Raw genomic sequence first — 26,666 nt, forward strand, 5'->3', positions numbered from 1 at the left:
CAACTGAGGCCTAGTCCTGAGTGAGAGTGTGAGTGTCGGAATAGCTAGAGGTGGCACCTTCATTTCAGGTCTGAGCAGGAATAGGGTCATAGCAGGGTGGGGGAGGGAGCTCCAACTCTTGCTGCTTAACAAAGACCTCATGTTCAGCCTAGGGAACTCTGCTCTGGAGTTCCTTCCGTGCCAGGACACTCTCCCTTACAAACTCACAGTGCCCCTAGCTGGAAAGCCTTGGGCTCACAGAGATCTTGAAACTTTACCCTGAGAGTCCAGGACTTAGGGGTGAGGTCATCCACCCGTCCTCAGCATCACTTCCTAGGAATATGTGTGGACATTTCCACATCAGACGTCTGCAATGTTCAACAGCATCTCTACTTCTGACCATAATCTACAGCCATCAGATGTCCATTTCTTAGGTGTTTCATGTCTTTTATGGAATCACAAGGCCAGAGGAGCCAGCCCTGGAGGTAGGAACACAGTAATGACCTGGGCTTAGGGGACTCTGTGCCCTGCTACCAGGGAAGAATCCTAGCCTACACACAGGGAGGTCAGGAATCCCAGTTTGTGTAGCTACTCAGAGGTGGGACTCACCACACAGGAAGGCCACAGTTCGGAGCGTCTGCTGCATGAGGATCTGGGTGACTGGGGAGAGGTTATGGTGTGTATAGTGTGACATCACGATGCCAGAAAACAGGATCGCCATGATGCCTGGAGAGAGAGGCAGAGGGCAGACATGACACTGAGCGTAGGGACAGATGTGCAAATCAAACAACACTCGTCCCCAAATTCCCCAAACCCCAAGTATATTAGGGCTTTAAGAAAATGGAAGGGGCTGGAAAGGCTGCTCTCCCAGAGGAACCATGTTTGTTGGTTTCCAGCACCCACAAGGCAGCTCTCTACTATATGTAACTAAATTCCAGAGGATTCTATATCCACTTCTGGCATCCAGGAGTGTCAGGTGTGCAGTATTTAAGATATATATTCAGGCAAAACACCCACGCATGTAAAAAGGAAAGAAAAGGGTACAGAAAGAGATGGATGCAGCTTTCAGTTGGCAGACTGTTTGCCTAGCATCCCCCTTAAGAACATAAGCCAGATGATAAGCCAGAAGCCAGATGTGATGGCAAACACACTTGTAATGCCAGATGTCAGAAGATCAGAAGTTGACTAAACAGCAAGTTTGAAGCCAGCCTGGGCTACATGAAACTAACTGGGAGTAGAGGCAGCTGTGAGGCCTTCCAAAAGTTACAGAGAAATGGACATGGGGTTTCTCCTCAGCTGTAGTTGGTGCAGTCCCTATTCCCACAACAGGCAGAGGGATTGTACTGGCTATTTTTGTGTCAACTTGACACAGCTGGAGTTATCACAGAGAAAGGAGCTTCAGTTGAGGAAATGCCTCCATGAGATCCAACTGTAAGGCATTTTCTCAATTAGTGATCAAGGGGGAAAGGCCCCTTGTGGGTGGGACCATCCCTGGGCTGGTAGTCTTGGGTTCTATAAGAGAGTAGGCTGAGCAAGCCAGGGGAGGCAAGCCAGTAAAGAACATCCCTCCATGGCCTCTGCATCAGCTCCTGCTTTCTGACCTGCTTGAGTTCCAGTCCTGACTTCCTTTGGTGATGAACAGCAGTATGGAAGTGTAAGCCGAATAAACCCTTTCCTCCCCAACTTGCTTCTTGGTCATGATGTTTGTGCAGGAATAGAAACCCTGACTAAGACAGGGATGGAAGATAAGTTGTGTGAACTGAACAGCACAGGACCAGGCTCAGTAGCTGTGAGCATCACTGGACATTTACCCTTAGCTTAAAGGTAAGAAGCCGGCATTGCATCTACATGTGAAAAGCCCCTAAACCTGGATGTAATGGGTAGGGCCATCTGATGGGCTTTTAAAATACACTGATTTTAATTTCCCTGTAGTCACCAATTACTGTTCTCAGGCATAGTGTGACTTGTTACCCAGGAAGGTAACTGACTGCTTCTTCCTGGGCTCATCTGTCTGTGCTCCCTGAGGACTGCTCCCCTCTCTGAGGCTCTACACAGGTTTTTTTTTTTTATCAGAGCCATATCTGGGCAGAAGGAAGCTGAGGTTTTTTAAGCCACTGAACAAGATGCCAACATACATAAAACTGAAAATCCAACTTTGTTTGTTTGTTTTTGGGTTTGGTTTTGGTTTTTTTTTTTTTTTTTTAAAGATTTATTTATTTATTATATGTAAGTACACCGTAGCTGTCTTCAGACACTCCAGAAGAGGGCGCCAGATCTCGATACGGATGGTTGCGAGCCACCATGTGGTTGCTGGGATTTGAACTCTGGACCTTTGGAAGAGCAGTCGGGTGCTCTTACCCACTGAGCCATCTCACCAGCCCTGGTTTTGGTTTTTCGAGACAGGGTTTCTCTGTGTAGCCCTGGCTGTCCTCAAACTCAGAAATCCGCCTGCCTCTGCCTCCCAACTGCTGGGATTAAAGGCATGCGCCACCATGCCCGGCTAAAATCCAATTTTATAAGCCAAGCTTTAATTCACTACCATCATTTTGAAGAAACAGTTTCACTGGCTAACTGCACCTGTACAAAGGGAGTGTCACACACTAGCCTCTGAGCTGATCATATGCAAGGCCCTGCAAAACAGGCCACCTAGTCTTTGAAATCCCCACAGGGCTCTGCCGTGTACATGACAGAGGACTGGAATGTTCTCTATTTTATGGTCATAACCAACCATAAAATGTTTCATGGTATGGTAATTATCTGACCATAAACCTTTAACATGCACCTTTTCCATGATTGTAAAAATAACTGAAAAATTCTGCTTTTTTAGCTCCTGGTTTCCGACACCATAACATTTGACTCCTAGCACCAACATGGTAGCTAACAATGACACACAACTCCCAGGCACTTTGTGGCACGCAATCATATACAAAAAAATATGTCTACCCAGGCAGGGTAGCAAGCACCTTTAGTCCCAGCACTTGGGAGACAGGCAGGTAGATCTGTGATGAGTTTCAGGTCAGAGCTACATAATACAGACTATTCTCCAAACGCAAAACAAACCTAAAAAAAAAAAAATCTAAAAAAAAAAGAATGACAGCAGACAAACATGCAGCTCTGGTAAGGCATGTTGAGCATGTTCAAGGCCCTGGCTGGAGCCCCAGGCCTGATGCCCAGTGCTGTACAGCAACCACCAGCAAGAAGCACCCATGGACCAGGAGGGAGGATGTAGTCGGGAGTGGTCTTGGGCTTAGGTCTAAGAACCACCAACATCCTTCTCATCTTGATGCAGTGTTAACCAGAGGATCCCAGGCTACAATGCTGTCACCAGCCAGACTACCACTGCAGCCACCCTACAAAGAGAGATGCTGCTACGACTGGCAGGAGGGACTATAAATACTTGTTCCTGAGACCAAAGGCTCAGGAAGCAACTTAGCCTGACACTGAAGTGTGGAAATTCCTGAGGTCTGTCCCAGGACAGCGCTGCTCAAATCCAGCAGGGGGCAGTGTGGCCAAAGGGTTTTAGGTGTCCAAGATGCACTGGCCAGGGGGTAAGAAGACCAAGAACACTTGATATAGAGGTGGCTCTTTGTTAGGCCGCTGCAGCCCTGCTGGACAGGTCCAGCTTCACTTCTGAGAAGATAGGAATTTGTTTCTTACCAAAATCTTGTAAACTTCTGCAAGTGACCGATGCAAACGGTCCATTCCCCGTGGATGAGCACACGGATGCTGAGTCTGACTGTGCACTTGACTCTGAATGCTGGAATGACCCAGACGTGCTTCACCATGGCCAAGGAAAGTGTGGGCACTTGACCAGGTCCGGAGCGACAGGAGAGCTCAGATGAGCACTCCAAGGGGTTCCTCGGGAGTCTGCCCACGAAGCCTCTCCTCCCCACACAGGCCACCCTACTCTGACACTCAGACTCACCTACTGTAACCACCACCTGTACACAGACATCAGAGAGAGGGAATGGGGCTACAGGGGCTCACTTTCGGGAGGATACATGGATTAGATAGACACAAAAAATACCATGTTTTTAAAAAATCTTTTTGAAGTTTATATGCCCATGATCTGCTGGAGAAGCAGATAGAGCTGATCTTTTTTGTTTGGTTGGTTTAGTTTTCTCTGTGTAGCCCTGGCTGTCCTGGAATTCAGAGATCCTCCTGTCTCCGCCTCCCCTCACTGCTCACCCCAGCAGAACTAGTCACTGTCAAACACTCAGCAGTTCCTAACAAAGTGAAACCTAACCTAGTAACCTTACCTAACCTAGTAACCTTACCTAACCTAGTAATCTTACCTAACCTAGTAACTGGTCACCTAACCTAGTAACCTTACAGTAGTCACCCACACAAAGCTTTGTGAACGTTCACAGGCCAAAGGTAGAAAAGTCTCATCAGCCCTGGGACGGAGAGACCCTGGGACAGTGAGATGGTAGTGCTTCGTGCCACCACTGTCAGACAGAATCAGGTACCAGTCATTGTATGTCACATGACTTTTAGTGACATCTAGAAATAACCACTAATAATGCAGCTCATGGTGACCAAAGAAGACACAGTATGGGGCAAGGCCTCCTCTACGAACCCAGCCAGGAGCAGATGGCTGCACACACCTGTCACACACAACTCAACAGAATGCCCTACACAGATGACTGTAGGGACGTTGGCCTCACTGCAGTTTAAAGGAGAAGCCTCTCCATGGCAGAGGCCAGCCTATGTGGTGCTTCTCCTCCTCAGCAGGTGAGGGTGAGGAACTGGTGTCAAGAAGAGCCCTCCTCATTCAGCTGTCCCTGCACATGGGGACAAGGCATGAGGCTTGCTCTGAATCTGCACAGAGCCTCCACATCCAGCCTCATAACTTGACAAACAGTGTCACAGGATCCATACCACTTGGGGCAAAAAGCTGACAGGAAGGGGCTACTGACTGAGCCCAGAGGATGAAAGGTCCTGGGAGCCAGTGCTTGGTGGGCAGCCCCTCCACCTCTCCAGAACATCCAAGGTATCTGCAGCTAGGAGCCCAGGAAGCCAGGGTGTGAATCTTACAAGCTCTCTACCTGCCTAACAACTTTGAATAAGGAGTCCGCCGGGTGCCCACTCCAGGGGATGTCGAGGTTAAGCCTGTGTGATAGCCAGGTGAGTGGCACATGTCTGCCATCTCAGCCAAGGAGACAGAAGCAGGGGATTTCAAGCTCAAAACTAGCCTGGGCTACCTAGTGAAATTCCCATCTTGTAAAATCAAAACAAACAACGCATTTTAGTGTGTCTAAGAAGCACCCGCTATAAACCAGGCAGTGGTGGCACACGCTTTTAATCCCAGCACTTTGGAGGCAGAGGCAGGCGGATTTCTGCGTTCCAGGTCAGCCTGGTTTTCACAGTGAGTTCCAGGACAGCCAGGGCTATACAGAGAAACCCTGTCTCAAAAACAAAACAAAACAAAACAAAAACAACCTCCCCCCCAAACAAAACAACAACAACAAACCACACAAATAAAAAGAAGACCCGTGTCATGGTTTGTATATTCTTGGATCAGGGAGTGGCACCATTTGTAGGTGTGGCCTCGCTGGAATAGGTGTGACCTGGTTGGAATAGGTGTGTCACTGTGCGTGTGGGCGTAAGACCCTTACCCTAGGTGCCTGGAAGTCAGTCTTCCACTAGCAGCCTTTGGATGAGGGCATAGAACTCTCAGCTCCTCCTGCGCCATGCCTGCCTAGATGCAGCCATGCTCCCACCTTGATGATAATGGACTGAACCTCTGAACCTGTAAGCCAGCCCCAATTAAATGTTATTTTTTATAAGACTTGCCTTGGTCATGGTGTCTGTTCACAGCAGTAAAACCCTAACTAAGATACCCCACTATAGTACGGAGCAACTCCGTTTTGCTGCAGTGTGTGATTTCCTGGCTGGAGGGAGATGGGTTAAGCAGGCTCTGAACATCAGCTCAGGAGTCGGTACATTACTGTCCCAATTCCAGCTGGGACAGCAGCACGTGTGTCCTTGTTTTGTTTCTGTGCTGTGTCCACTGTACACATCCATGAGTGTCCACACATGCACGTGTGTGTGTGTGTGTGTGTGTGTGTGTGTGTGTGTGCGCGCGCGCGCGCGCGCAAGTGGAGGTTGACAGCAGGTGTCCTCCTCTATTGGTCTCATTTTTTGCTTGTTTTTGTTTTTTCGAGACAGGGTTTCTCTGTGTAGCCCTGGCTGTCCTGGAACTCACTCTGTAGACCAGGCTGGCCTCGAACTCAGAAATCCACCTGCCTCTGCCTCCCGAGTGCTAGGATGCACCACCACTGCCCAGCTTATTGATCTCATTTTTTTTTTTTTTTTTTTTTTGGTTTTTCGAGACAGGGTTTCTCTGTATAGCCCTGGCTGTCCTGGAACTCACTTTGTAGACCAGGCTGGCCTCGAACTCAGAAATCCACCTGCCTCTGCCTCCCGAGTGCTGGGATTAAAGGCGTGCGCCACCACGCCCGGTTTGATCTCATTTTTAAGGCAAGGTCTCTCACTGAACCTGTAGTTCAATTCTGCTAGACTGGCTGGCCAGCCATCCCCCTGCCTCAGCACCTAGTACTGGGATTATGGACACAGGCATGCCCCACACTCAGCTTTTTCTTGAGCAGTGTGGTCCAGGCTCACTCTTCCTCCTCTCAGTCTTTGCTTTACCACAGAGCTGTCTTTCTAGCCTCTGCCTTTAAAACAGATCGCATTTATCTACTTATCTGGCTGTCGTGTGTGTGCGTGTGTGTGTGTGTGTGTGTGTGTGTGTGTGATGGGACAGATTTCGGGATCAAAGTAAGGCCATGGGTCTCGGTAGCAAACGCCGTCCCTGGTTAAAGCACCTCAGGAGTGTGATTTTGTTTCTAAGGCAGAAAGCTCATAGTCTGGGCTGAACTTGACTGTGTTCAGTGGTGGAGGATGAGCCTGAACTCCTGACCTTCTGCCTGCACCTCAACTCCTTAGCCCTGTTGGGCACTGTACCTACTCTTTGTCAACCTCAGGTTTTCTTGTGGTAAAACAGGAGCATCACAGCACCTGTCTCTGCCAAGAGAAAGCAACTCACATGACAAGACCTCTACTGAGTGCCCATGCTGGGTACTCCTTACCTGAGAGTGAGATTCCTTCTGCCAGCCCGTATGGCAGGTAAGCAAAAATGATCATCATGCCAAACTCCAGGGAAGGCGTTTTCCTCAGGTCAATGTGCTTCAACACATGGCCAGGTGTCAAGGAGAAAGGATGAAGGGCACTGGATAGGCATGTGGCAAAGCAACGGGGTGGGGGGTGGGGTGGTGCCAAAAATGAAGCTGACTGGGGCGTGGTTACAGTGGGCATTTCTCAGTAAGAGTTCTCTTTATAGAAATGAGAATCTGACAAGATATTCAAAAATGCTGACTCTGAGACTGGGGCTGCAGGCACAGGTCACTCCACTGCCTGCTCTCAGGGACTCACCATCCTGCTCAATGGCCTGTCTTTTCTGACCCTTCACAACACCATACTCATGCCCCTGCCCTGGGAACAAAGAGCCCACATTCCCAGGCCCCAACTAGAGCTGAGTTTCCATGTCCCTGCCTCATTACAATGCATGCTCCTTGAAGGCAGCCAAGTTTCCCAGCATCATGGACTGTAGCATATGCCCTTCCCCACACTTCTGCTGCCTCTTTCCTTCTTTGTGGAGGTGGGGGGTGGGGCACCCTCCACACACATTTTGCCTCTCTCTCAGACAGGATCTTGCTGTGTGGCCCTGTTGACCTCAAACTTGTGGAATCCTGCCTTGGTCTCCCAATTGCTAGGGTTACAGGCATGCACTTCTATCTCTGACATGTTTTTTATGAGTGTGAGCAGTTTGCCTACATGCCCTATACCACATATGCCCAGTGCCCACAGCGGTCGACCTGAGTTTCCTGTGGGTACAGGGAACTGAATCTGGGTCCTCTCTAATGCAGCCAGTGCTCTTAACTGCTGACCTAAAGTCTGGAGAATGTCACATTGAGTGTCCTCCGCACTCTAATGTTGGGACAGCTGCTGTGGACTGACTCTATGCCTTCAGCCTGCGGCCAGAGGAGAAGGGCAGGAAGCATGTCTGGAACCAGGCGACAGTGTCCCAGCTGAGTGAGAGACAAGCTGTGCCAGAAGGGCCATGGAGCCATTTTGGGGACATGGGCCGGAATGCTGCAGAACAGCTCTGGAGTTTGTCCTACTTCTATGTGATAAACTGTCAGCAGCAGTAAGGGTCACACTGCTTTATGGAGCCCTTAACTAGGAGGCAGCACACACACTACAAGCAGTGTGACAACCTCCCTGAGAGCCCTTCCCATCCTTCCAGGGTGGGGACGAACGGAGGGGAGGAGCTTTCAGAGCTGACTCTGGGTAAGAGCCAGCCCACTGAGCTCAGTTCCTAGCGCCCAGGACAGGCAACTCACTCACGGCATAACCTTGGCTGTCCTGGAACTTAACTCACAGAGATTAAAGGGTGTAAAGCTGTGTGCCACCACACCCAGCTTCCCCATGGCCTCTCTGGACACTGCATACACATGCACACACCCTCTCCCCAGTTAAAGTAAATCTAAAATAGTTTCTAAGAAAATTCCCAATTTTCTGGATGTGAAAACCAGGTCAGCAATGGAATGGCGTCATCTGGACATGGTTCTCATCTCTCGGCAGCAGAGGCCAGGTCAACCCTGCCACCTAACAGTGTGCCTTTGAACATGGCATTCTTGCCACTCTCCTAGCACTCAGGAGGCAGGAAAAATTGGATCCATTTGTGAGATGAGGCAAAGAAAGAAAGAAAGAAAGAAAGAAAGAGAGAGAGAGAGAGAGAGAGAGAGAGAGAGAGGGAGGGAGGGAGGGAGGGAGGGAGGGAGGGAGGGAGGGAGGGAGGGAGGGAGGGAGGGAGAAAGAGGGAGGGAGGGAGGGAGGAAGAAAGAGGGAGGGAGGGAGGGAGGAAGAAAGAGAGAGGGAGAGAGGGAGGGAGGGAGGGAGGGAGGGAGGGAGGGAGGGAGGGAGGGAGGGAGGGAGGGAAAGAGAGACGGCACCCTAGAGTGTGCTGTTGCTGGGCAAGCCTGTGAGCTATAGGATACCAAGCTCAAGGCCAGCTGAGGGGACCCTGCTGTCTTGATGAGAAATGTAAGTATCCTGACACTTCAGAGGTTAAATTTAAGAGTCCTTGTGCTTAGAACATTTCTCAAACCACACAGCTCAGCACAAAACCTTCTTTTAAACAAAACCATACATTAAAATTGGGTCCTTGAGCTAGGTGGTGGTGGTGGTGGCTCATGCCTTTAATTTTAGCACTCAGGATGCAGAGGCAGGCAGATCTCTATGAGCTCATGCCAGCCTAGTCTACAAAGAGTTTCAGGACAACCAGTGTTACGTGGAGAAGCTCTGTCTTGGAAAACCCACACACATGCGCACGTGCGCACACACACACACACACACACACACACACACACACACACACAATTGTAAGCAGAGAAAAAAGCAAGAGTGATGCCATCAAGTGTGAGCCCTGCGCCCTGTGCTCTTGTCTAAAAGGATATTAATGCTGAAATCAAGCCAGTCAGCGTGCCAAGTGCTGCGGAGCCAAAGAACATTTTGAGGAAGTAGCCGAGGGCCTGTGAGAACGTTTGCCACCCACTGACATCTGACATATGTTTTCTTGTTAGACCTTCAGCCGTGCTAGGAAAGAAGAAAACAGAGAAAATTACAGTGCTCCTGACCCAGACCTTAGAATCAGCTGAGCACTGCTCACTGCTCTCAGAACACCTTTCCTGTCATTCAACCCAGATGTCCTGGAAGTTCCTACAGTCAGTCACCTATGTGTCCAGACGCTGAGGTGGTTTTTGGGGCTCACAGGAGAGGGCAAAGGCTGCCCTGGGTAACTAGGGAAGAGGTCCAAGAGCTCTGAAAACAGGGTGGGCATCCAACTCAGACTGGGTTAGGGGCAATCCAGGCAAGTTCCAGATGGGATGCAGGCTGAGCTTCCATTCAGGATTCAGGGGTCTCAACATGGATGTGCAAGAGGCCTATCAGGTTGAAGAAACAGTGCCCAGGATAGGGGCTTGGGTGTGAACACTCAAGTGCATGGAAGATATGGGTTGGGGAGGGTCAGGGGTTCATCCTGAAGGCCTCAGCTGCCAAATGCTGAGCAAAGGAACCCTAGGTAAACGCCAGATGGGGCTCTGGCAGGAAGTCAGGTCAGATGGAGGCTAGGGGAGAAATCAGAGCTTCAGGCTTAGAGGGGGACTCAGGGAACCCTGAAAGGAGCTGGAAGGTCCTCCCTTTCATGGTGCTAGCAATGCAGCTGTGGGAAGCAGGCCAACAGCTACTTTGTCCCTAGAGAGAAGAACACCATTAATAAAGAACTGTTCTTGATAAATCAGACACTCAAAGGGGACCTTGTTCTCCAATCTGCATCAGCAGCTGAAGTGATCCCCTTAAAATACACACTTGCCATGGTACCAGCTGTTCCCGAGTGTGAGCCCAGCCCAGGTCCCTGAGCTCTGTCTAATCTCTCCCCTCTGGGCTGGCCTACATGGGCACTGGCACTCCTTGCAGGTCATTCTTCACCATGCCTGGCTCCGCTAGCTCACCCATCCCTTAGGACAGGACCCTCTTTCCCTCAGACACCTTTCCTGAGCTGCTCACAGAGGCCAACCCATTTCCAGGTCCCTATGAGGCAGTCTCTCCATAAGAGCATGGAATAACTACAGTGGTGCTCTCTCATTCATTTTAACTGAGTGTCTTGGGCCGACTCACAGCCCAGCCTAGCAGACACTCAGAACTCTGAACTGTCTGGCGTCACTACCTGCTATTCATCTGAAAGGAGATGAAACCTCTCTGGTGAAAGAGCAACTTGGCCAGGTGAGCTCAGATCCCTGGTCAGAGCTTCTCAGGCTGGAAGAACATGGTATGGTTCTGTGGGGTCGCAAAGAAAAAGTGTCTCCAGAGGGGACAGAAGTGCCTGGAGGAGAAGCTAAACGCCAACTGCTGAAGGATGGGTACGAGTGCCGACATACACAAAATAAATAGCAGTGTTAGCTAAAAAGAACTCTCTTGGCTGGGTGATGGTGCACACCTTTAATTCCAGCAGTTGGGAGGCAGAAGCAGGTGGATCTCTATGAGTTCGAGGCCAGCCTGGTCCACAGAGTGAGTTCCAGGACAGCTGATGGTACAGCTGACGGGAAAAACCAAAAGAAACTCTTCACACAAGGCTCCACCCAGAGCTCCTGACTGTCATCTCTATCAATCTTGTTTCCCAGAATATCACCTGGGGAATGTGGATGTAATGAGGGCCTGGCTCCCGAATCCCTAGGGGATCACCCCTCTGTGCTCTGTATATGAATGCAATGAGGGAGTCCAGCCACTGCTCAGGACACATCTACTGAGGCACTGGGAGTCCCTGAGCCAGGGTCTGTCACCTGGGAATTGAGTTGACATCAAAGGGGTGCCCACAGTGCAGGTCTCACCCCTCCCCTGCTTCCCCTCCCACCTGGGACTCAGAAGGCCTAGATGCAGGCTTGTCTGTGAGACCTGCCCATCCTCAGAACCATGCGTAAGTGAACTCCTACTTCTGCCCCAAGGCTTGATCCTCTCCAGAGACCACCATGGCATGTTTGATGCTACAGCCTAAGAGGCCCTGGAGCCTGCCATGCTCTTCTTTCTCCAGCCATAAATTGCTTACTGCCCTAGTGATTTACTTCAGTGTCCCTCATGCACATATCCCATTCCAAACCTCTCAATGTGGCTTCTTTATTATTAATATCAGCTTTCTTTATTTCTGGCTAAAATAGACTAATTTGCTGCCTACCCCCAAAATAACTAGTTGTCATAGATGAGGACCAGCAAGCAGCTTGGGACCTTCAAAGACCTGGAGCATACTTAAACCTTCAGGGCATAAGATGGGGTTCCTTCCACAGCAACTGACATAAGAACAACTATGACAGCAGCACTCAAAGCTAGAAGCAGCAGCTGGGGAACTGATGCAGGAAGGTCAGGAGTTCAAGAGCAGCTTAGGTAATAGGCTGTTCCAAAAATAAAGACGCAAAAAAGCTGCCAAAGCATTAAGTAACTAAATAAATCTACAAATAAGCTAGAATTAAAGAACAACCAGAAGGGGCTTTACTTTGTGGCAAAATCTGAAGGAAGGCTCTTCATTGCATACCTCATTTGCAAGGCTGAGATGCCTGCCCACTCTGGAAAGGACAGCTGACCAGCGTCCCCTGAGAGCCAGAGGGACATCAGCTGGGTGTGGTAGATCAGAAGCCAATGAAAAGGGGACCAGCCTTCTATCTCCGTTCTTCCTGCCTCTGTCTGAAAATGCTCACTGGCTGTCAGGCCTGGGCATGGGACAGCCTTTCTGGAATCCTCCATGGCCTTCATGCCCCTCTCTTATACCTTACTTCTCTTTGGCTCACTGTGGACAAAGTCAGTTAAACCCAACTAGAATCTGAAGAGCACAGGCAGGAGTGTGTGTAGCCCTGAGGGTAATGGCGGCACCCATGACAGCAGAAAAGGAGGTTGCCTCTTCTGCAAGCACGCAATCCACAGACCAACTGCAGGAGCTGTCTCAGGAGCTGTCTCAGGTGGCCTCCAAAGCCAGTCTCCCAGCAGAGGCACACCAATGACATCTTCTCCTGTTTGTTTTCAAAGTCTCTCTTCATCTTGGCAATTGTGTGGCAGAGGCCTGGGAAAGCTGACATTTTCCTACTGATAGATTTTCTTCAAAGAAATCAGAGGCAAACCAATTGAGTTCTGCCCTTAACGATACAAACAGCTCTTGCCCTCAGCTCCAAGTAGGCAATGCACTCCCTCATCTTAGCGCTTAGCCAGCTCACCAGATGAGAAGGCAGTGTCCACAGCTAACTAGCTTTCAGAAAAGAAAGCATTTTGATACAAGGTTCTATGTATCTAGGCCACGGCCTCAAGCTCCTTATGTAGTGGAGTTAACCTTTAACTTCTGATTCCCCTGCTTCTCTCTCCCACGGGTTGGGATTACAGGATTGAGCTACCACGCCCAGTTGTATGTGGTGCTGTGGACTGAACCTAGAACTTTGTACATGATGGGCCAACACTATATCAACTAAATGAAACGTTCCGGAACTATCTTACAAAGAGAACGGGCTGCCTTTGGTGGGGGTGGGAGGTGCGGGGTGATGGGAATGGCCTCCAGAGACTCAGGTTTGAATGCTTGGCCAGGGGGAATGGCATTGTTAGGGGGTGTGGCCCTGTTAGAGGAAGTGCATCATTGTGGTGGTGGGCTCAGTGTGGCACAGTCACGTCTCCTGCCTGCAGATCAAGATGTAGAACTCTCAGCTCCTTCACCTCCTCACCTCCATGTCTGCCTACACTCTGCGATCTCTCCTCTATGACAATGATAGACTAAGCCCCTGACACTGTAAATCAGCCCAATTAAATGTTTCCTGTTTTAAGAGTTGCTGTGATCATGGTGTCTCTTCACAGCAATAGAAGCCCTAACTAAGACAATCTTTTGGCATGGTACTTGACAATTTCCTACCTAAAATGACACGTATTTTTACCTCACAAGGGAAAGTGTGAGAACAGTGGGTAAGCACGTCAAGAAATCCAAAGTGATACCAGCTGTGCTCAAAGGAAAGTTACAACCTAAGGTTGGGGTATAAGCCACTCCAAGCATAGTATTCATATACTGACAGCAAACTGCTATCCGTAATCACCCCTTACTGTCACATGTAAATGGCCCACACTGGCCTCATAGTCATTACGTAGCCAGGAATCACCTTGAGTTCTCCACTCCCTCCCACCGTCCATCCCCCTACCCCCTCTGTGAGACATGGTCTCTCTGTGTAGCCCTGGCTGTCCTGGAACTCACTCTGTACACCAGGCTGGCCTAGAACTCACAGAAATCAACCTTCCTCTGCCTCCTGAGTGTTGGGATTAAAGGCATGCGCCACCACCACCTGGCTAATATATACCTGTTTTTAAAAAAATAAAACAAATTTTCACCTTCCTACCTAAAATGACACGTATTTTTCAAAATTCCCTTTCCAAAGCAGCAGCTCAGGCAGATAAAGGAATCTGTTTTCTGCCAGGCGGTGGTGGCGCACGCCTTTAATCCCAGCACTTGGGAGGCAGAGGCAGGCGGATTTCTGAGTTCGAGGCCAGCCTGGGCTATACAGAGAAATCCTGTCTCGAAAGAACCAAAACAGGTATCTGTTTTCTTTCAGAGATGTGAGAGAGATAAAGGAAGGGAGGGCCTGTCTGCCCTGTGGAGCTGGACATGGCACCAGATTCTCACGGGTGAGCACTGGTCCACACTGCATTCACTAGTCCAGGGTTGCTGCACAAACACTAATCCCTCACATGGATGACACAAGTTAATCAAGGGAGTATAACCCAGACCCACTGCAAAAGAGGCTATGAGGTGAGACCTGGGAATGTCGTTTCTGAGAAGCCCTTCAAAGATGCTAAGAAACACAGAGGTCAGAAAACACACCCCAACCCCTGGCTGTAACAAACTCCTGCGGCACAGACCACCTGTCAGCGTGGCAAGATGCAGTTGTGAGTTGACCACATAGGCACCAGCCTGTGTGCTGGCATCAGTGTGCTGTAGGGACCTTCCAGTCCTTCCTACTTACTTGGTGAGGACGATGGAGACGGCATCGTTGAGAATGCTTTCTCCAAACACCAGCATGTTGAGCACAGGGTCCACATGCAGTGCGTTGAAAATCGCAATAGTGGCGACTGGGTCGACTGCAGATATCAGGGAGCCAAATGCGAAACTGCAAAGAGAGAAGCGAGGGCAGACTGTATAAAGCGTGGAGCTGGGTGCACACAGCTGTGCTTGGGATGTGGTGCTGAGATGGCGAGAGGCTGTGCTTACCCGCTCACGCCCACACTCACCCAGCACAGGAGCAGGAGGCCAGGACAAAATGCTGAGCCTGGTTTCCTAGCAGCACCACACTCTGTTCTAGCACTGCCGCACAGAAGTCGACTTTCCCTAGCACGCACTGCCCAGCCTCCTTGGCCAGAAAGTCACATAAACTATTGGCTTTAACCCCTGCTCTGCCACCAGGTCAATTGTGCCAACTGTGACCAAACCCAGCCTCCACTCAGATTTGCAATATCCAAGAAAGTGCCAAAAGCCAGTGGCCACCAGAGGGTGCAGCGTGGGCTTCTGACTGGAAGCTGGGCCCTCGGGTCTTATAGGTAGCACTTGACCATAGGGTGCACTGCCACCAGTACTGAGCACCACCAAGCTCACCAGCAACCCTCTCCCTACTGTGTAGGCACTGGCCCCAAGCTTTCCTACTCTTACTCTCTAGCCCGGAGCCAGAGCCCTGTCCTGGAGGGCAGGGTAGCTGGAAGCAGAGCTTCAGGCCAGCTTAGAAAGTGGGAGTTGGGCTAGAGCAATGGCCAAGCATGCTTGAGGACCTCCATCTGATGCCGAGCAACATAAACTAGGTATAGGAGCACACACTTGTAAGGTGTACACATTTGGGAGGTGTAGGTGAGGGGGGTGGAGTACAAGGTCACATTCAGCAACACAGAAGTTCCAGGTCAGCCTGAGCTATGAGACTGTTTCAGAAAACCAAAGACATAAGAAAATTCGTGGAACCGTGACCCCCAGAGGAGGTGCGGTTGGAATCATTTGACTGGGGTGACTGAGTAACCCTCCAGAAAGAAGCATGCTGGTGGCCAGTCACCCCTCCCCCTCAGTTATCAATCCATAAGTTGGCAGCTCTGGGATGGGTGCAGGAGTCTGAGGCGGCCAGGAGAAAACCAGAGCCCGCAGGATGTCCCCTCCAGTTCCCACACCCTGCCTCCCTCATCAACGGTGAGCACATGCATGCAAGCCACCTGTTGCTCTTCTCTCGACTGTGTTCTCAGGATCTGCATGAGCACAAGCCAGAGCCACAGACAGAAGGCAGGCAGCCAGGGAGGGAAGAGGACTACAGGAAAGCAGCTCCACTCAGCAGCCAGGTGGCCACGGCCCTCAGGCCCTACACTGCCAGCCAGGCCCAGGCCCAGACTTGCCACCTTTTTGTCCTTGCCACACATAGTAACAGCAAGGAAGATCAATGGCTCAACTGTGCCCCAAGGGGCAGTGGGCTGTGCTCTGCAGTTTTCAATAGCATGCACTAGGCAGGCAGCCTCTGGTCTCCCTGTTCAGCACCCACAGCCTATGGAAGCTGTCTTCCTGCCTTCTAGCCATCTGCAGTGAGGGCCCCAGGGTGGGGATAGTACACAAGCTTGGACTAGCTTTACCAGGTCACTGGGAGAAGACTGACCCCTGGTGAGGTGCTTGGAGCTGTCTGTGTTCCACATAAAAAAACAAGGGGAAGCAGACAGCAGCGAGGGGAGAGCTGCCCCAAGGTCCGAGAGGAATATGTCCTGGAGGTGCTGAGCTAGAGCCGTCGCACTCAAGCCTCCTCAGCCTTATGAGCCAACAACCCTTTTCTGTAGTTAACAGACTGCAGGTACACAGTGAGAAGCCTGCCAGCGTACTTTGTTATCTACGGCAGCCTTCTGACCAGAAGTCTGGCATCAGGCTCCACAGGCATGCAGGGAGAGAAGGAAAGCTAACACAGATGTTGGAGATGCTGCTGGGAGGGGCTCAGGTGCTCACTGCGCAGCAGCTCCACATCGGAGTCACACTCTTCAGAAGAGAAAGTTAAAGACAAGCCTTGTGGAGAGAAGCCAGCACGTCACACTGGTGCCTGTTGGGAACTCAATTGGTGGAGGGTCTTTCTCCCCACAAGGCCCGGCCAGCAGTGGTTAGACATCTACCCTTAGGATCCTATCCTTGAAGGGCTTCATACAACTAGCTCAAGCTAAAAATGTGTTCCATTATTCTTTCCCTCAAAATACACACTGTGTGCATGTGTGAGGGCGGCAGGCAGGATTCCTGACCTCTTAGCTAAGGACAAGTGTAGCTAGGATTTTAAGCAGAGCAGCATCATAGACACACAGCATCTACCTAGCTCATGAAATCCTGGGTTCTGTCCCCAGCCTAAGAAAAGCTTTTTAAACATCTCATAATTGCAGGCCAAGTGTCTACATGGCAATCAGAAGGAGCTGTGAAGTTCTGTCCTCTGCAGAGAGCAGTGCTTGCCTGTGGCCACTGTCAACCCCGCATTACCCTGGTAATTACGTAGCTCCCCTGCTAAGGCTTGACTGTTCTGTACAGCAGCCCCCATCTGTTGGCCAGAACTCCAATGGAAAAGGTGCATCTGCACAGGGTGAGGCTGGCTGGGGCTCTCCTGCTCAGCACGGCACTGCTTTTGTCTGCCTGCCCATGTGGCTGCTGGCCTTAACTCGGTTCCACACACTGACCCACACTTTGCTTCTCACAGGTATCCCCCGAAGCAGGCAGGAAGCAACACCTTCCCTAATGTCCGGAGTGCTCCGGGCATCCCTCTTTCCCCTGCAGCACACTCAGAGAACACCAGGTGCTGGGTCACTACACTTCAGACCCCTGTAGGAAGGAAGGTGACTCGGGCTGCTTGTCTAAGTATCAAAACTTTCTGAGCTGTTCACACATCCTGTAATCCCAACATTTGGAAGGCTGAGGCAGGAGGATTGCCTCAAGTTTGGAGCCAGCCTTGGCTATATACTGAATCTAGAAAAACCAAGGCTACAAAGCAAGACCCTGTCACAAAGAGGGAAACTTTTTTTTTTAAGCAAAAAAATCCTCCAAGGGGGCTGGCAAGATGGCTCAGTGGGTAAGAGCACCCGACTGCTCTTCCGAAGGTCCAGAGTTCAAATCCCAGCAACCACATGGTGGCTCACAACCATCCGTAATGAGATCTGACGCCCTCTTCTGGTGTGTCTGAAGACAGCTACAGTGTACTTACATATAATAATAAATAAATAAATCTTTAAAAAAAATCCTCTAATATTCCCGTGGGGGGAGGGTGAGGGATGGGTACTGTGGATCAAGCTTGTTATCAGTGGCTCAGTTCCCACCAACAGTTCTGAAGCTCTGGTATGAGGCGCTGGCTGCTGCCTGGCAGGCAAAGCCTGACATTCCCCAGTTCATGGGAGGGATCTAGATGGAACAGAGTCATCCTTGGCCCTCGTCCACAGCTTCCCATCGGCCAGCAGACAGCTGCTGAGAGCAGACACGGACAGACACAGCAAGCTCAGCACTGCAGACTCCTCTGGCTGTGCTAGGCCTGGGTCCTTTTGTAACTCAAGACTGGAGGCCTTCTGAGTCACAGCTGCTCTAGCTGCTTCTCCCTCGTGGACTAAGGAGACTCTAAGAGCAGTGTCTGCTGGAATGGCATCAGATTGAGAGGTGCCCACCGCAGGGCCAGGACCTGCCTGCTGCCCCTGATCTTGGTGGGAATTCCAGAGTCAAGGTTCTTAACTCACTCTCTCCCATCCCACAGTTTTTGGGAAGGTAACCTTTTGGCTACAAAGTTTTTGTTTATTTGCTTTCGCAGTATCAGAGATTGAACCCAGGGCTGCATAAATGGCAGGCAAGGGCTCTGGCCCTGAGCTATAATATGTATATCCAGGCTCTTAAGACAGTTCTTAAAGAAAGAACAAAGAATACATGATATGGCTTGGAGATGTGCCAGGTTAGCTAACTGACCAGTTATTCCCTCCAAAGCTTAAGTGAAATCACTCATTTCAATCAGCAATGTTATGATCAGGGGTCTTTAAAAGTATCAATATGATTCTGAGTCGTTTCAGAGACAAATTAATTCAGAACAGATTCTATACTGGAAACATTGGCAAGCCAGGCAGGGAAGAGGGGAGGAACCACACCCAGAAAGCCACGTGCAAAAAATGTCCCAGGCCTGAAGAGCAGTCGCACGGGGGAATTACAGTGTGAAAAATTTACCTGTCTGTCATGTTGAGTTTAGAGATTACATCAGCCTGTAAAATAAAACACACAAACACACAGACACACACAAAAAGATTCCCTGGAGAACAGCCAGGAAGATTAAAATGTCCATCAGTGCTTTCTTATCAACTAATAAAGACATCATCTTCAGTCCCCACTGAAAACAGGGAAACCCCCAGGGGCTGCTGTGAGCACGGGTGGGCATCTGGCCCCGAGTGCACGCACGCACGCTGCTCCTCTCCCAGCCTGGCAGCTCCGGGTCTCTGCTCTAAAGGGGACTCCCTTAGCCCTGCAGAAACAGTGAAGACAAGCATCTAGGAAAGCTTCAGGCAGACTTGATCTTGGCTGTGCAGTCAGCTGTGAAGGTAACAGAGTCAGCGGGAGTAGGCTGCGGCTACCAGGAGAAAGCAGCCGTTGGGGAAGCTACACTTTCTACAGACAGCACAGAAAATGGCCAGTGCATGGCATGCACCACGGAGGTCTCAGTGACACCTTCCAAGGACTCATTCCAGATGGAGTAAGCTGGTATGAAGCCCACAGCCCAGAGGCGCCGGCTGCTGCCTCAGCAAAGGGCTGCCAATGGCAGGAGCACCGTAGGAATTGAGTGACAGGTTCATGGCCAGTGAACAAGCTTCAGGCCTGCTCCAGTCTCCCTGAGAACACAATTGCCGCTTGCTCCACTTTAAACTGTGGTACCTACAGTACCTACCGCATGCTAGACTGCTCCAAGGCATTCCAACTTTAGAGACCAGTTTGTAAGTAAAATCCAGGTACCACAGTCACATGCGTGAATGGGGACTTTCTCCCAGGAAGGCACACACTACCAGGCACCTCTGGCCTGGAGGCTCCTGTCCCACCTTGCACTCCCCTCCAATCAAGTCTTCAGGGTCATGGGGGATGCTTTTCTTACCTGACCCAGAAAGTAAATTCCTCCACCTACTACAAAAGCCGAGATTGCCGTTCCAAAGACAGCGAAGAGAGTGATGGAACCGATGTTCTGGAAGAAGTTCCCCTGGGGGAGGGGGCAGGGCAGGGGTGAGAAGGACAAGAGGCCAACTGGTAAGATAGGGAGGATGCACCAGCCCTCCTTCAACTGTGGTCTCTCCAAGGCTGGACTCTCACATGAGGGCCAGGGCTGTTGCCTGCCCTGCACCGCTGGCTGGAACCCCTGCCACCATCTCTCTGCTTTCCTGTCTCACAGGTCCCTCACCCTGGCCCCCGGCGAGAGATAGTCTGTCTCAACTGTCCCCCGCCCCCTTCTCTCTACTCTCTACTGCACCTAGAATGACCTCTGCAAAAGCTTCGCCTGATGGTGCTGCCTCTGCCTTGATTCCCACTTGCATCTGCGATGCGGGTGAGCTGAACTTGGGAAGGCAGGCCTGTGCTGTCACATGGCAGCACACTGCCTTACTGCCTGGGCCCTAGCCGCCAGGGTGCACCCTGATCCTTTGTGTGCCTCATGCTAACCCTTCTGCAGAGGGGTCTTCCTTGGTCTTGTGCCAAGGTAGCTCTTAGGAGGATCTGGCTGTGCTCCCTCAGTGGCAGCTGCACTCCCCACTTGCTTATGTACAGCTGACAGCTGTCTTTCCCACAAGACTCAAGGCTCAGTAGGAACAATGGCATCTGTCCTATGGATGATGCTCAACACCCAGGTATGACAGAAACAAGCATGGTCCGTGACTGTCCCAGTCTAAAACCTACACCATCACAGTTCCCACTCAATTAAAGGGCGCATTCTGAAAAGGCTATTAAGTTCAAACACTGGACGATGGTCAGGGTTAGGCTCCAAAGAAACCTGGGACAAATGGCCGAGAGCCTATTAACACAGCAAAGCAGATACTGGCTGCCAGGTCCCCAAAATCCCAGGTAGTCCTGGTTAGTCTCAGTACTCCTCACTCTAGTCCCTACCTACCCTAAACCTCTTTTGCCCCCAGCTTTTCTGCCCTGCCCCCAGTTTCTCTTTCCTCCATAACATTAAGACATTTTGGTCACAGGTTCTCTTGGCTCTACTCCTGGATCTCTCGGTCCACTTGCCCCCTCTCTTGTCTCTCTCTCTCCCCTCTCATGGCTAGGTCTATTCTACTAGCCATGTTCAGTCTGGACCCTTCCTGATGCCTGTTCACTCCTTCATATCTACATTAAAAGCCTTTTCCTTGACCATATCTAAGGACGGTTATTTCTCATTTTTCTTTCCATCAGAAAGTCCTTTATGCCATATTAGCATCATCAAACAGATAAGCAAAGGGCTCTGCCGGGGTACGGGGCTAAGTGGTAGGCCGCTTGCCTGGTGTGCATGAAGCCTTGGGTTCAAGTCCAGCACACAGGTGCTGGGACACATGCCTGCAATCCTAGCACTGGGGGGTGGAAGCAGGGGAGTGACAAGTTCCAGACCATCCTCAGCCACATAGTAACAAGTTCTTAGCCAGGCTGGGCTACATGAGGCTCTATCTCACATAGTAACAAGTTCTTAGCCAGCCTGGGCTACATGAGGCTCTATCTCAAAGGAACCCAAGCCATGAAATACAAGAAAAGATCTGAGTCCAAGCAACACAGGTACAGTTCCTATAGTTCCACTCAGGGAGAACTGAAGCTACTAGGACTCTGCAGACTCCACTCGGGCAGCACTGTGAAGGGCTTCAATTCAACACCAGGAATTCTCTTCCTTGTTTCTAGGTCAAGTGTGTCCTCTGGGGTGGAGCTAGGGGGGGACAACAGTTGAGAAGACATACTGGGGCTGGGTGTGATGGGTTGTCTTTTGTTTTTGTTTTTTATAGGCTTTTAATACCAGTACTCAGGAAGCAGACACACAGTGAGGTCCAGGCCAGCCAGGGCCACACAGTGAGATTTTTGTCTCAAAAAAAAGAAAGAATGAAATAGAAATAAAAAAAAAAAAAAAAATACAAATGCCACCTGCTCTGTAGTTGGCCAAACTGCTCACAACCTTCAGAAAGCAGGCCTGGAAGCTCCAGCACCTGTGCAGGCTCAGCATGCCAGGGCCAGGCTTGCCCCAGGAAGCAGGGGCTACTGCAGTTAAAGGGTAGCAACCTCTTGGGGAGTAGCCACACCCCCACTAGGCACTGTTCCAGGGGAGCCTTACCTTGTGCAGTGAGTATCCCGACTCAAAGATGATAGGTGGGAGCAAGAGAAGGAAAAACATGTTGGGGCGAAACATTTCTTCCTCCTGTAAAGTCAAAAGGGAGGGTACTCAGGACGGGAGTGCAGAGCCCAGGACCTGGCGGTCAATGGAGAGCTCAGCAGGCCTTCGCTCAGGGCCTAGGCTGGCAGAACTGCTGCATGCTGAAGCCAGCGCCTGAAAACAACCAGGCAGAGACAATGTCACCTCCTGCATCTGACACACAGCACAGGGCCAGCAATGAGCTCAGAGGCCAAGGTTCTGGCTACTGCAGTTGGGGACCTGGTTTGATTTCCAGGACCACAAGGTGAAGAAGAGCTACTCCTACAAGTCATGCCGATGCCAATGCCGACAGAGGGTGAGACGCTGGAACTCCTGGAGAAAAAGGAGGAGCTGCGGCAGCCCTGCCGTCAGGCCACCAGGAAGGCTGGCTGTGACCGCACTTGGAAATAGGATCTCTGAATGTCAGGTTACGATCAGAGGTCAGGGGAGGACAGAGCAAATGACAAGGGCACACACCCACAGATAATGAATTTTTGCTTTGTTTTATGTTTTTCTTGGTGCTGGGGATTGAACCCAGGACCTTGTGCTTACTGAGCTAAGAGAACATCTGGTGAGTCAAAAAAGGATACAGAGATCCAGAGATGGCCCCACGAGAAGGTCCCGTGGGCCTTTTTGCCATGTCCCAATCTTGGCCTGAGGTGACTGTGTTTGGGACTTGAACAATATGGATTCAACACTGCTACCTCACACGTCGAGAAACTTGAGTGTTTGGGGTTTTTGGTTTTTTCTTTCCCCTTCAAAATTTTACTTTCTTGTCAGATATGACGGTGCACACCTTTGATCTAAGCACTTGGTAGGCAGAGGCAGAAGGATCTCTGTGAGTTCAAGGCCAGCCTGATAATCAGCTAACTCTAAGACAGACAACTACAGAGCCCTGTCACACAATAAAACAAAACAAAAACAAACAAATAAAAAACAAATTTTGCAAGGCTGGTGAGATGGCTTAAGAGCACTGACTGCTCTTCCAAAGGTCCTGAGTTCAAATCCCAGCAACCACATGGTGGCTCACAACCATCTGTAATGAGATCTGATGCCCTCTTCTGGAGTGTCTGAAGACAACTACAGTGTACTTACATATAATAAATAAACAAGTTTAAAAACAAAACACAAATTTTGCTTTGTTTGTTTTTGGTTTTTCGAGACAGGGTTTCTCTGTGTAGCCCTAGCTGTCCTGGAACTCACTCTGTAGACCAGGCTGGCCTCGAACTCAGGAATCTGCCTGTTTCTACCTCCCAAGTGCTGGGATTAAAGGCATTTGCCACCACTGCCCAGCTCAATTTTGCTTTCCTAATTTCTTTTTAAGCTATGTTCCTGGAGCTGGAGCCATGTCTCAGGGTTAAGGGCATTGGTTGCTCTTGCAGACCCAGGTTCAATTCCCAGCACTCACACAGAAGCTAACAACCATTTGTTTACTCCTATCCCAGGGGATCTGATGCCCTCTTCTGGCTTCTGTAAACACTAAGCACACATGTGGTGTACAGACATGCATGCAAACAAAACAAATAAATCTCATAAACATAGGTAGACGTTTGTACCAGAAGTCAGGTCCCTGGAGCAGAAACAGTGTTTGTGAATGCCTGCCCAACACCGGGCACTGGGCAGCACAGTCCCCACAATGCACAATGGTTCGTTTGTTTGTTTGTTTTTCCAGGCAGGATTTCTTTGTGTGATAGCCCTGGCTGTTCTGGAGCTCACTCTGTAGACTCTGTAGAAACTCAGGCTGGCCTCCTAAGTGCTGAATTAAACGTGTGTGCCACCCCCACCCTCCACCCTCCACCCCTCATCCCCTACCCAAGCAAGCAATCTTGACCATAGCTGTCCTCCACCAACTTGTGTCTTTTCAAATGGCCAAGGATTCAGAACACCTCAGCCTGCACCCAGCCTACAGCACTCCTCCAGCACTCCTCCGCTGTGCCTCTTGAGCTGCCCCTGACTTCATTTGCATCTAATCTAATTATAACAACAATTGTAAGCGGAGGTACAGCTCAGTGGAAAGGCCCATGCATAGTATGCCCTAAGCTCCATCCTAGACACCAAATGACAAAAAGGACTTCCCAACAGAGTCTACGGATTTACCTATATATAGTCCTGGTCACTTTGGAGGCTGAGGCAGGAAGATTGACAATCTCAGGCAAGCCTGAGCAAAGAGAGACACTGTTTCAAATCAGACCAAGTGGAGTGTGATGGCACAGCCTGTAATCTCAGCCTTCAGGAGCCAGAGGAGCTAAACATAAAGGCAGGATGCACACTTGGAATCCCAGCGCAGAGAGGGAGAGACGGGGGTTCCTGGATTCCATGGCCTGCCATACATGGCCTACATACATCTGGGCCAGTGAGAGACCTACTTCACAGCACACAGTGAATAGCACCTGAGGAACACTGACACCCAAGACTGTTCACCTTGTCCATACATGTGCACACACAGCCACACACACACAATGGAAAGCAAAAGCAGGGATTATGCCAAACCTACCTTCCAATTTGCCAGCTTTTTAAACTCTATAACTTTTATAACTGCTCCCATGAGAATACCTGGAAGGAAAAAGCAAACAGCAAAAACTTAGCATAAGGCTACTTGGCTGGACTGGGCAGTACTCTAGAGTGGGTGGTACCCATTACAGCAGCTTGCCCTAGAGTTCTGCAGGCCTGTATCTGAGAACGAAGACCAGGAATTACCATGCTGTGGTGTAAATCATGGTGCATTTCCTCTTAAATCTCGGGCGAACGCAGCATGGCATAATCTGAGTATGTGCGGAGAAGAAAACCTTCCTTGGCGCTGCTCTGCCTGGTGTGGAGGTTGACACCTTGCACAGCCAGTCACCCTCCTATACCACCCAGTTTCAATGAAAGGCAACAGGACCTTAGAAACCAGATGGATGCATCCCTTTTGTTTTTCAAGACACTTTCTCTGTGTCGCCCTGGCTGTTCTGGAACTCGCTGGTCTCAAACTCAAGAGATGCCCCTGCCTCTGCCTCCCAAGCGCTAGGATTAAAGGTGTGTGTCACCACACCCAGCTATACTACTCATTCTTATTTCTACCACTTAAAAGCATGGGTGGTGTGTGTGTAGGACAAGAAGTAGCTTAGCTGGTAAAGGCACTTGCTACCAAACCTGATAACCTGAATTCTAACCCATGACCCACAGGCTAGAGACTCTCAAATGTTGTCTTTTGGGTTGGGCATGGTGGTTCAGACCTTCAATCCCAGCACTTGGGAGGGAGAGACAGGCAGATGTCTAAGTCTGAGGCCAATCTGGTCTGCAGAGTGAATTCCAGAACAGCCAAGGCGACACAGAGAAACCCTATTTTGAAAAACCAAAAACTGAAAGCTACAGGGGTGCACACTTTTAATCCCAGCACCCAGGAGGTAGAGACAGGTGGATCTGTGTGAGATTTAGGGCCAGCCTGGTCTACATGAGTACCAGGACAGCCAGAGCTACATTGTGAGATCATGTTTGGAAAATACAAAAAAAAAAAAAAAAAAATAGCAAACAAAAAACCACCAACAAACCAAAACCAAGCCATTAAGTCCATATATGCTGCCCATTCTTAGATATGTGGTCTTCTACCAGGAGCTATTACACTCCTTTAAAAAAACCTGTCCCAGAGCTACCAGCTATCTGGAAGAAGCAGAGATTAGCTGAGTACCTGCAGGGTGAGTACACTCCAGGGTTCCCTCTGTGAGCTGTCACCACGCAGGAATGCCTTTGGGTGATATAGCTGTCTTTGAGTTGTTTCTGTTCCTGTGTAATACCCCCACAAATACAGAGATGTCCAGAAATCTGGGAACAAGGAATCCCTCAAGAAGTACAACTGAAACTGTTGTTATAGTAAGGGAAAGAGCTGGGCTCTCAGTCAAAGCACAAAAAAGTGGAAGGGGAAATGTCTGTAAGTGTGGATGCTGTTCCTACTCTTAGAACACTTAGGCTCAACATGAAGGACAATGTACTGCAAGCGACTGCAGAGCACATGGACTGAGCACTGGGCAGGTGTCCAGGGAGACGCCTGACTGCTTCTTTTCAGCTTCACATGGAGTTGTTCTCAGCACAAGTCAGACATTCTTGAACTGGCCACCTCAGGACTATGACACCATGCTCCAGGTGGAGAGGGTGTTTTAAGTCATTTAAAAATTTACTCTTGATACCCAAGATATAAGATACAATTTGATAAACGCATGAAACTCAAGAAGAATGAAGACCAAAGTGTGGACACTGTGCACCTTCTTAGAATTGGGAACAAAACACCCAGGGAAGGAGTTACAGAGACAAAGTTCGTAGCTGTGATGAAAGGATGGACCATTTAGAGACTGCTGTATCCAGGGATCCGTCCCATAATCAGCTTCTAAACGCTGACACCATTGCATACACTAGCAAGATTTTGCTGAAAGGACCCAAATATAGCTGTCTCTTGTGAGACGATGCCGGGGCCTAGCAAACACAGGAGTGGATGTTCACAGTCAGCTATTGGATGTATCACAGGGCTCCCAATGGAGAAGCTAGAGAAAGTACCCAAGGAGCTAAAGGGATCTGCAACCCTATTGTTGGAACAACATGATGTACTAACCAGAACCCCGGAGCTCTTGTCTCTAGCTGCATATGTATCGAAAGATGGCCTAGTCGGCCATCAATGGAAAGAGAGGCCCATTGGACTTGCAAACTTTATATGCCCCAATATAG

At 50.0% G+C, this 26,666-nt stretch overlaps 1 protein-coding gene across 2 annotated transcripts in view; it reads right to left on the reverse strand.

The window, feature by feature from the left end:
• Nucleotides 1–26,666, reverse strand: part of Slc9a8 (solute carrier family 9 member A8) — a 68,961-nt gene that overhangs the window by 24,291 nt on the left and 18,004 nt on the right. For both annotated transcript variants that reach the window (XM_085832201.1, XM_021154810.3), the window contains exons 4-11: nucleotides 24,466–24,524; nucleotides 21,894–21,977; nucleotides 19,707–19,808; nucleotides 18,794–18,828; nucleotides 14,580–14,723; nucleotides 9,504–9,642; nucleotides 7,074–7,179; nucleotides 589–705 (exon numbers count right to left, since the gene is read on the reverse strand). In XM_085832201.1, coding sequence (XP_085688327.1) covers nucleotides 589–705; nucleotides 7,074–7,179; nucleotides 9,504–9,642; nucleotides 14,580–14,723; nucleotides 18,794–18,828; nucleotides 19,707–19,808; nucleotides 21,894–21,977; nucleotides 24,466–24,524 — 786 coding nt within the window. The remainder of the gene's footprint in view (nucleotides 1–588; nucleotides 706–7,073; nucleotides 7,180–9,503; nucleotides 9,643–14,579; nucleotides 14,724–18,793; nucleotides 18,829–19,706; nucleotides 19,809–21,893; nucleotides 21,978–24,465; nucleotides 24,525–26,666) is intronic.

The sequence above is a fragment of the Mus caroli genome, unplaced genomic scaffold, assembly GCF_978045245.1.
Source record: "Mus caroli unplaced genomic scaffold, Mus_caroli_1 scaffold_2, whole genome shotgun sequence".
Taxonomy (NCBI): Eukaryota; Metazoa; Chordata; class Mammalia; order Rodentia; family Muridae; genus Mus; species Mus caroli.